The 10,469-nt window shown below is 39.1% G+C and overlaps 4 protein-coding genes and 1 long non-coding RNA gene across 6 annotated transcripts in view; 2 read left to right on the forward strand and 3 right to left on the reverse strand.

Annotated features, from left to right (window-relative positions):
* LOC104772049 (heterogeneous nuclear ribonucleoprotein 1) lies at nucleotides 439-2,765 on the reverse strand. The gene is made up of 5 exons (XM_010496697.2): nucleotides 2,588-2,765; nucleotides 2,388-2,474; nucleotides 2,032-2,255; nucleotides 658-1,720; nucleotides 439-577 (listed from the first exon to the last, which is right to left on the reverse strand). The coding sequence occupies exons 3-5, from the start codon at nucleotides 2,251-2,253 to the stop codon at nucleotides 564-566; spliced, it is 1,299 nt and encodes a 432-aa protein (XP_010494999.1). The 5' UTR covers nucleotides 2,254-2,255; nucleotides 2,388-2,474; nucleotides 2,588-2,765; the 3' UTR covers nucleotides 439-563.
* On the forward strand, nucleotides 5,169-6,296 carry LOC104772050. Its single transcript, XR_764997.2, has 3 exons — nucleotides 5,169-5,426; nucleotides 5,676-5,889; nucleotides 5,973-6,296. It is a non-coding gene; the product is annotated as an uncharacterized LOC104772050 (long non-coding RNA).
* On the reverse strand, nucleotides 6,277-7,653 carry LOC104772052. Its single transcript, XM_010496698.2, has 2 exons — nucleotides 6,909-7,653; nucleotides 6,277-6,838 (listed from the first exon to the last, which is right to left on the reverse strand). The coding sequence occupies exons 1-2, from the start codon at nucleotides 7,105-7,107 to the stop codon at nucleotides 6,546-6,548; spliced, it is 492 nt and encodes a 163-aa protein (XP_010495000.1). The 5' UTR covers nucleotides 7,108-7,653; the 3' UTR covers nucleotides 6,277-6,545.
* LOC104772054 (nuclear transcription factor Y subunit B-2-like) lies at nucleotides 8,603-9,648 on the forward strand. 2 transcript variants are annotated; one of them, XM_010496700.1, is made up of 2 exons: nucleotides 8,603-8,780; nucleotides 8,823-9,648. In XM_010496700.1, the coding sequence occupies exon 2, from the start codon at nucleotides 8,825-8,827 to the stop codon at nucleotides 9,383-9,385; it is 561 nt and encodes a 186-aa protein (XP_010495002.1). In that variant the 5' UTR covers nucleotides 8,603-8,780; nucleotides 8,823-8,824; the 3' UTR covers nucleotides 9,386-9,648. The 2 variants fall into 2 exon arrangements, with proteins under 2 accessions (XP_010495002.1, XP_019098089.1); XM_019242544.1 differs by having other exon boundaries at nucleotides 8,605-9,368; nucleotides 9,456-9,648.
* Nucleotides 9,640-10,469, reverse strand: part of LOC104772053 (nudix hydrolase 2-like) — a gene marked incomplete in the record, with an annotated part of 2,867 nt that continues 2,037 nt past the window's right edge. Inside the window, 3 exon segments of the mRNA XM_019242543.1 lie at nucleotides 9,640-9,992; nucleotides 10,067-10,175; nucleotides 10,256-10,290. Coding sequence (XP_019098088.1) covers nucleotides 9,804-9,992; nucleotides 10,067-10,175; nucleotides 10,256-10,290 — 333 coding nt within the window.

Below are 10,469 nucleotides of genomic sequence, written 5' to 3' on the forward strand. Positions count from 1 at the left end.
AGAGAGAGAGAGTTTGAGGGGATTAGGATGTTTCGTCTCTAGTTTGAGGACTGTAACTCTCGCTTCTCTCTCTTTTGGTCCACTTCACATAAATGGATATTATTGTGATGGATGATGGATTGCTTTCTTTGTCCTGTGGCTTATCATCATCCACATGTTTTGACACACGTCGGCCTCACACTACGTTGCCTACATTCTAGGCAAATTGCTCTTTTTTTAATTCGTTTTCATGTTTGAATTTGTCAATATATGGATTTAGTAGATAAAAAGGAAGAGAGACAAGAACAAAATACATTTCATTGTTTCTTTTGTCTCTTTATATCACTCAAGTTTACATCTTTTCTTTTTAAGATAAAAAAGAAACAAAACCCCAAATTAGCAAAAAAAGGGTGAAAAGAAAAGGGCTATAACAACAATCAAAATAGTAAAAAGGTAAAAAAAGAAAAGCTTTAAGCTTTTTGGAACCAATAAATTTTTTTTTTTTTTTTAATAACTTTTTTCCTCATCTAAAAAACTCTCTTCTGCAATCATCTGATCTCCAATAGTGTGGATTTCTCACTTGTCTAAGCTGCAATTCCTGCAACACCAACCATTTTTCATCAGATTTTGATTTTTCTATAAAATGATCAAAATTCTCAGATCAAAAATGGCACATACCTCCGTTTGGTTGCCTGTTGATGTATCCAGCTGGTCCTCTAGACATGAAGTCCAATGCTCCCATCCCCAATCCTTCCTCTGCCTTTGCAGGCAGTGAAAGCCACATTGAGTCGCTGTACAGAGAGTCTGCCTCCAAGCTACTTGAGCCGCTGCTGTAACCACCAACATGAACTCCTCTCATTGCTTCTAATCCTACGCCTCCTCTCTCACCGTGGTAGCCACTACGTGCACGTGCAGCTGCTCCCCAGTTGTCTCCGATGCTGCCTAGTGAAGGCATTCCAGAGTTTCCATTAAAGCTGCTTCTTGATATCGGCGAGTTTGACATGTAACCAAGACCACCATTTCCCCACATATGGTTCTTTGTTGCTGCATTTACCACAGAACCATTCCCGACACTAGCTCCACCCAACTCCATCTGGTTACCATACCTGTTGAGACTCGCAGCATATCCAGGGCTAAAGGGTCGACCAAAGCCTCCACTAGAACCAGCAGATCCATAGTTCTGAGTCTGGTTTGGCTCAAAATTAAGCTCGATGCCATATCCATGTCCAAACGGTGAGAAGCTGCCCCTATTACCTACTGCTGGACTGTACCTAACTTCAGGTTTTACTCCATAACCAGAGATTGGACTCGGGCTGAACCCTTGGGTGTACTCATTCAGTAACGAGCTGATTCTACTACTGCCAAAGCTATTTACATTCAGTTGGTTCCGCATTGTGTTGAGAGCCATATCCTTAGGAACAGCCAGTTTGACCTCCACCATCTTACCATTGAGTTCGTGGAATGTCTTGTGGAGCACTTTGTCGACAGCTTCCTCAGAGTCATATGAGATGAACCCAAAGCCTCTAGGCCGCTGAGTTCTGTGGTCATACATCACCACAACATCAGTGATCATACCAAACTGAGCAAAATACTTTTTGAACTCAGCCTCTGTCACAGAGGATGCCAAACCCCCCACAAAGATCTTCTTGGTGTTAGATGGGCCAGGTGATCCCTGAAGGCTGCTGTTACTTTTGTTCATGACTGCGTGATCATCTCTTGGAACTGCCTTCTTAGCCTCAACCTGTGATCATGGAAAAAATCAACACACGGCACACAACAAAAGAGAGCAGTCGTAGTAAGACTAAGTAGCCATGAAAACAATCCAAGTTTAAACATTTTTATCAGTGTGTGAGAAATGATCGAATCTGCATTAATCAGAGGGAGAAAGCTCTTTCTCTTTTACGCTGAGAGTAAAAAACTAAAAGAGGAATTAGAAATGAAAAGGGTTTGCTTGCTTAGAGAAGCAGCAAAGTCTAAATGAAGCAAGTAATCAGCGAGACTGAAAGTGGAAGCAATGTATATGTAGAGTGTTGGTTAAAGGAGGAAAATTACAATTTTGCCATCGATAATATGTCTAAGCAAAACGACTCTCTCAGCAACATTGGGATGAGCGAAGACAACGAAACCAAAGCCACGAGCACGACCAGTGGCTCGATCCTTCATGATGACAGCCTCTAAAACCTCACCAAAACTTTGAAAATAATCACGAAGACGATCTTCGCTGGTTTCCCAAGATATCCCACCGATGAAGAGCTTACATGATTCCATTTCCATTTCTGCGAAGAAGCAAGACAAACAAATAAAGCTTGTGTTTTTATTTTTTTTGGGTTTGTTCCTTGCAGAGTATAGTAGAGTTTATTTATTTATACATGGATCTAAAAGTGGAGAAGAAGAGTGGAATCTGAAACCTGAAAGGGAAGCAAATAGGATGAAAAAAGAGCAGATGGGTCGTGATCGGATTATGTAAAAACCGATCGACCCACGATCTTGGATTCCTGCAAAACAAAACAAACCCCAATGATCATCAAAAAGGTTGAAGCTTTGGAATCAAAAAAACAAAACCCAGAAGATGAAGAAGACAGCGAGAGAGAGAATAATATATCAATACCGTAAAATAAAGAAACGGAGAAAGAGAGGAAAAAAAGAAGAAGAAGAAGAAGAAGAAGAGAGAGCTGAGATTGAGAGAAATCTTGAGATTTGGAGAAGAGAAGGTTTTTAATAAGAGGGCGAGAGGCCCTCCTCCTCTCTCTTTTCTGATTATCGTCCAAAATTTTTAGACTTCTCTCTTTTTTCTTTTTAAATTTATTTTGGAAATCTTCTTTTTTTCTTTTTTCTTTTTTCTTTTTCTTCTGCGATAAAATCACAAAAAAAAAAAAAAAAAAAAAAANAAGCAAAAACAAGCAATGCTCTCTCTCTCTCTCACAGCAGCACAAACCAATTTTTGGGAAGAAAAAGAATAAAAGGAGAAAGCTTTTTCTTACGTTTTTTTTTCTAAATTTTTTATATGGAATGTTTTTGGCTATCCTCCTTCCTTCTCTCTTCCCTTCTTAGAGACGAGGGTAATTTCGTACTCTTTCTTCTCTGTAATAACAAATTAATCTTTTTTTCTAAAAACAAAAATTAAATAACCGACGCTTTGGGTTACCAATGCGTGCACCTTTTTATTATTTCTTTTTTCCCATAAGTTAAAAATCTATCATTAATTAAGTTAATCCTGATTTCTTCCTACTTGTAGGATTCAAATCTTTTTTTGGTAATTCTTTTTTCCCTTCTTCCCAATGAATGATTCTTCTAATAAGTGCTAGTAATTGTGAAGGATGCAACATGTGATTTTAAGAGTCAATCTAATCAATCATTTTTGTTGCAAAATACTAGCTAGTTCTAATTATTGTTTGTTTTTAGTAACTTAAAAATGAAAATGGCAACCATGAAAATTCTTATTGGGAGGGGAATCAAAGTGGGCAGGAACATGGGGAATGGTTGATGACGATAAAGATTTGCTATCCCACTGTTGTTATGTCCCTTCGTTTGCTTTCAATATTACTACTAATTTTCTATCATTTCAATTGTATAATACTATTAATATAATAATTCAATCACCCAAGTGGAAGAAGATGTTTCAAACAAACAAAGTTAGTACTAGTAGTACACAAGGCATTACTTGTGCCATCCAAATTATTACCAACTTTCTCTCATACGCTTACTTTTTTTCTTTTCTTCATATTATATTAATCACTTATTTGCCGTCCACTTATTGTTTCGTTATTTTACACTTTTTTGGGAACCAACAAAAAAACCCCATCATCTTATCTATGTTTTGGAATCCGATTAATATAACACATCAACAAAACTAATTATACAAACCATCAACGAGCTGGCTATAGAGATGTGTCATTCGAACACTCAAGTTAGAGAGGAACAATAATAGTGAATGTCGTGCCAGTCGATAGACTCTTTTCCTTGGACACTACCATCTATTGGATGGGTGAAACTTAACACACATGGAGTTTTTTTATGGCAATTCCGGCAATTACCGGTAGAGTACTATAAGAGACGAAGATGGCAATTCACATAACCGAGCTGAGGCTAAAGTCCAACAAGTAAACGCTAATCATCCTTTTTTTTTTTTTTGCTTTTAGACCATCTCCATTGTATTTCTCTGTTTTTTTCTCTAAAATAGAGTAACTCAAAAATAGAACAAACTCTAACAATTTTAAAAGAATATTAAACATCCTAGTTATACATACCCGACTTCTAGTTGTACCAGTTGCACCTCGCATAGTTGTACCATATATCTCCTAGTTGTACCAGTTTCACCTTGCATAGTTGTACCATATATCCCCTTGTTGTACTAGTTGCACCCTAGTTGTACCAGTTGTACCCCGGGCGCGCGCGCGTGCGCATGGAGCTTGCAACCACTGAACTACTGTGTTTTTCGTTGAACAATTACTGATTTAATTATATTTAACCTAAAACAATCTTCATTAAGGGTAATATTGTCCTTTTACAATCTTTTACAATTGAGGGAGTTTTGAGAAATTGTTTTGATAGAAAAAGTGTTACGAGATTTTAGCTCGTTAGAGATGCCCTTAGATTTTTCTAGTTTTGATTCTTATCTGACTGTTATGGGCTCAATTTTTTTTGAGAATGCTAATAAATCTACATATCCAAATTGTATTTATTTCTATTTTTTTTTTTTTGATGTTTTGAACAAAATATGAGAGATTTTTGTCTTTCCTCACCATTAAGTAAAACGATATAATATGAATATATTATTGTTAGTATATAACTTTTACAAGTCATATCTACCGTTGACGATACATACGGTTTGCAATTTGGCATAACATAAATCAGTATCTTATTCTAAAACATATTGACTCTTGTATAATTCATTGGTCTTATATTATGTACCACTTAGATTTTAATTAGTAACCTTAATGCAGAGTTTAATAATTGGTATCAGTGTATCACCTAACCTACTACATTATGTCATTCATAGATAAGTTCTCTATTAAAAGCGTGACATCAAACGTTAGACACATGGAGATGAATTGAATATCGTCCACTAACCATACTAGTAATATAGGATTATACCCTATTTACCAACTATTTCTTGTAATAAAGTTTGTTCTATTAATATAACTCACGTTACAAGAATCCAAGATTCAGCAGCCTTACTAAATTGGGAAATAGAGGTTTATATAATTAGAAATGAGCAGGAGAACTGTATAAAAAAAGGCCATAAACTTTGTTGGGCTTTCAAAGTCAAACGACGACGCATTAAATGCCTGCCAATCCATATTATTAAGGCCCATTAAAGTTTTTGGCCCAGAAGGTGTTGTTCTCTTTCTCTGCTGCACTCTGCTCTGTTCTGCTCTGTGCTCTCTGCCATTCTCCCGCTTCAGACCTAAAGATCGTCACTCACTGGCATATCCCAATAGTCGCAGGTATGGCTTCAATAGATTTCGATCTGTGTGGCTTCTATTTGAAATTTGAAATTCGGTGTATCAAGTCTCAGTTTTTATAAGCTTGAAATTGATTCCTCAGTGGTGTTGTTCCATCAATGATGAGTTAAAGCTTGCAACATTAGGCATCAATGGAAGGGATATATTTTTTTTTTTTTCCTCTTTAAAAGGCTTAAACTTTATTGGAAATTCGTCCACTTGTTGATTTTGATTTCTTCATGTCTGTTTCAGATGAATTGCATAAGGAGCTCAATCCTGCAACACTTGGGACTGAGAGTCTCTGTCAGACCCATTTTGCAGCTTCAGAACAATAATGTTTTCAAGAGTATTGGTAATGGTTATATGAATTTTACAGCAGGAGCTGTTGCAGATGGAGGCCAAGATCAAATCTTGATTAGGGTTATTGAACTGGTGAAGAAATATGGCAAAACTAACTCCTCTTAAGGTTATGAAAATGCTGCTTCTTCTTTGTGTATAGTGTGTTCAGTGAAAAGGTTGTTTTGTAATACGGGTTAGTTACTTACACAGGTTACTGAAAGGGCTGATTTCCAGAAGGATTTGTCGCTGGACAGCTTAGACAAGGTGGAACTGGTTATGGCTATTGAAGAAGAGTTCTCGATTGAGATCCCTGAAGAAAAAGCTGATAAGCTTACTTGCTGTGGTGATGTTGCTACATACATACTCTCGGAAACTCCCCCCAAAGCGTCTCAATCCTGAGTTATCTCTTTCTCTCAGTCTTGTCTTCAATGTTTGCAAGTTTAAGAGACATGCTTTGTGTTGTTAATTCAGCAAATTTTATTTGGGTTAGTTCTGCTAAACATTTCATATGATATATGTTCTACAATGTGATCACATTACTTTTGTACCAAAAACATGAGAGCCTTCTTTTATACACATGATGTAAACAGCGTATGTTTTTTTAACACCGTGGGAACATGAAAAACAATATACTGTAGAGAGAGACTCAACTCGGTTCTGTGACTGAAGCGCCAGCTAAACAAACGAGGACCAGAACAAACAAATGGTTTTCAGATGACGGTACTTGAAGAATCTGCTATCTCTGTTCAAATCTTTTGTTGAAATGTTGACACAATGAGCTTGCTATGATCTTGAACTGTAACCTTGTAACCTGATCTTCCCTGAGGTGTAGACACGGAAGCCACTGGTAGAGGAAACAAGTTTGATACGTTTGTGTATATTGGTAGAAGTGTGATAGCATCTGTAGGGCTTAGGCACATGTACTGGCTTGATGAAACATGTGTTTTCGAGGTCAGGAATAGCGTGGAGTTGGGAGGGAAGATCGATTTCGAACTCTCCCAAATCATCAGTAACAGCCTTAATCCATTTGGACCTCTTTTTGGATCCAGTGCTGCACTTGATGGCAACAGTTGCACCTGTAGGGATCATGTAAGTACTCAGAACGCACAAGTAGCATGAAGAGAAAAGGTAGAGAAACTATATTACCTGGAATAGCGATGGAATGAAAGCGAGGACGTGAAGTGTCGCAAAGAAGAGATCCGGTGATGATGACGGAGGAGAGTTTCTGTTCACCGTAGCCAGCCATCTCCACCATCTCCGTTCTGGTCCATATATTCCCAAATGCTCCGTTGAACAAGAAGAAGAAGATTATGAAGAAGCAACGGAGAATGAAGAAGCTTCCCATTCTTAAAAAGCAAAGAAAAATGTTTTTCTTTTTGCCTTTGTCACAACAATATGAATATTGTTTGGTTTTGTTAAAGAAATGAGAATAGCATGAACGAGGATATATATATATACAAGAGGCTAAAGAAGAGTAAGAGACCCTTTGCGTGGCTTCAGGTTACACAGCTCTGTACGGCAGCTTCTCTTTATACCCATATAACCCTCTTTGCTTTTTAATTCATATCTTTCCTATAAATAAATAAAAAAACTAATTCATGGCTGACTTGTAAATGAAAGGGTCAATTTGGGAGCTGAATCTTCCAAATGAATCAATGAACCCCGGGAGAGAGAAAGAGAGACGGCACTTGGAAGCAATTACTGAGTGGTTCGCCTACTCTTTCACTCCGTAGAAGTATTTAATTAAATTTGGTGCAACGTTTGTATGTAATGTGACGTTTCTCCTTTTCTTTATTAATTTGTCTAAGAAGCGCTACAAAATTGAATTGGAGTAGTCATGCAGGAACCAAAAGAATCAAGCCTACCCCCAACTATACTCTCTCTCACCCCACACATTTCATTCAGCTTTGAACAAATAACACAACGCTGATTGACTTTCGTCTCTACGTGGCGTACACACATCTATAGTACTAGTAGGATGGAGTCAGCAGTCAGCACGATGCCTTGCGTTTAGGGTTTTGTTGACCAAACCACACTTTCTCAATTCCTCGTTACATTGAAAAGAGAGAAAAGCTTAGACATCGTCTATCACCTTTCAATGGGCCATTCAGTTTGATAACTGATTAATATTTACGGCCGGCCCATTAGGATCCCAGGTGGGACAAACCATTAGTAGTACTAATGTCATTAGGAGCTTAATTAATACAGCTAGAAGCTGGTGATTATGGTTAAGTAATAATCACACGCTTAGTAAAGCGACAATGGCTGGGCCCATCGGGGAAGATCGAGTTGAGACCGTCAAAAGTGGACAAAAACTGGACCCTTTGTTTCCAACAGCTGTCTGATCTGATTGGTCGATGCAGTTTTGATGGCAATGAACCCCACCACAGAGACCACACCTTCATGATCCCAAACCAATTCAAATCCCCCTCTTTTCTTACTACTAGTCTACTACTACTAGTTGTTAACAAAAACAAAAAAAAAAAAAAAGGGGAAAAATTGACCGATGGGTCGTTGAGTGGCAGTTACCTTCTGTCTCCCTAACGCGTTCATCTCTCCACTGTGTCTTCCACGCGCTCTATTTCTCTCTGCTGTGTGTAGACCACGCTCCTCTTCTTCGCGTCGGGTCCAGACGAAAGGTTGGCCGGGTCCACTAACGGTCCACAACACGTGGCAGAGTGATAAAGGGCTGTTTATCTCACTCAAACAAGATCATTCCAATCCGACGGTCGAGCACGTTTCCAGTTGTCAGAATCTTATCAGTAAATGGACGGTTCATATGTGGTCACGTGTCACGTGAACAGAAGTCGTGCATCCTCGCTTTATATAAACTCCGGCGACTCCCCTTCACCACTGTGTACAAATCTCAGCCGACACTTTTCAATTCCCACCCGTTCCTTTTTTCACTAAAACCCTAAATTTCTCGCTTCAGTCTTCCCCTCCCACTCTCAAGTCAACCACCAGTTGAATTCGATTTTGAATCAAATGATGGAATGATTTGTTGAAAACAAAAAGAGAGTAAAGTTTCCAGCTTTTTTTTTTTTCTTGTAATATTTTCAGAAATGGGGGATTCCGATAGGGATTCCGGTGGAGGGAAAAACGGGAACAATCAGAACGGACAGTCCTCGTTGTCTCCCAGGGAGCAAGACAGGTTCTTGCCGATCGCTAACGTCAGCAGGATCATGAAGAAGGCCTTGCCCGCTAACGCCAAGATCTCCAAAGATGCCAAAGAGACCATGCAGGAGTGTGTCTCCGAGTTCATCAGTTTCGTCACCGGAGAAGCCTCCGATAAGTGTCAGAAGGAGAAGAGGAAGACCATCAACGGCGACGATTTGCTCTGGGCTATGACCACTCTAGGGTTTGAGGATTATGTTGAACCATTGAAAGTTTACTTGCAGAGGTTTAGGGAGATCGAAGGGGAGAGGACTGGACTCGGGAGGCCACAGACTGGTGGTGAGCCCGGAGAGCATCAGGGCGATGCTGCTGGTTTCTACGGTGGTGGTGCTGGGATGCAGTATCACCAACATCATCAGTTTCTTCACCAGCAGAACCATATGTATGGAGCCACAGGTGGCGGTAGCAACGGTGGAGCTGGGGCTGCCTCCGGTAGGACAAGAACTTAAATACATATTTATATATATACACATGCCTATTTTTACGACCCATAAAAATTCGTAATTATCGATGTATAAGGTATCAGATGACGAACATTGGCGTTGGTGATGTAAATTACATCAGATGTGCATTTAAGGGTTTAGATTTTGCGGCTGTGTAAAGAGGATTAAGTGTGTTTGTTGAACAATAGGATTCACTAACGAATCTGCTTTATTGAATCTTGTATGTAACCTAAAGCCATTATATTGGATTTGGATCGCACTGAACTGAATGCAAATGTTTTCATTTGTGATGCTTTTTATGTTTTTGGTTGAGGGCTAAATAGATTCAAGTGTCAGTCAAAATGCTTACATAAAGAGAGAGAGAGAGAGAGAGGCAGCAAATAAACCAGCTTCGTTAGAATCGTGAGGACTGCTCTGTTGAAGGTCAATGGCCCGAATGTAAGTCGCGGGTGTTGTAGTACAAGTTTCCTTGTTGATCAGGCGCCGAGACACGAATAGGAGTGAAGCCTTCGTAGTCTCCGTTGGTTTTAGCAGAGCAAATGTCTGTCATGTACCTCAAGAGTTCATGTTTCTGTACAATTGGTTGCTTTGTGTATTCCTCCCAAGGCATCCACTGCACCAAGTTCCCATTTTCAGAAAGAGAAGAGGGACTGGAGGGTTGTTCAAGTGGGGAGGAAAAAATGTTACCTGAGCTGCCTCAATCTCTGACTCCTGTGCATTGATTTCCAAAGAAAGGGGCTTTAACATGCAGACGAAGAACAAATCTGACTTTCCAAAGAAGATTTTGTGTGTTTGTCTGCCAGAATTTCAAAACGGATAATAAATCAATTAAGTTGCAATATTAGCCGATGATGCGGTTGGAGTTGAAGTTGTAACCTGAACGCCAATATTTGGACGAATTCTGTATCCACCTGAAAACATAAGTTCCAGAGTGGGGTTAGCTCTTGGACTCATGTAAACTGTAAAGGCGACAGGTGAAAAGTTGATGCATGAAAGAAGTCTTACTCCAGTCTCTTCTTTCACTTCTCTGACTGAGCCATCATGGATGTCTTCACCCTGAGTCAACACAAAAAAAAAAAAAAAAAAAAGG

The sequence above is a fragment of the Camelina sativa genome, chromosome 20, assembly GCF_000633955.1.
Source record: "Camelina sativa cultivar DH55 chromosome 20, Cs, whole genome shotgun sequence".
NCBI lineage: Eukaryota > Viridiplantae > Streptophyta > Magnoliopsida > Brassicales > Brassicaceae > Camelina > Camelina sativa.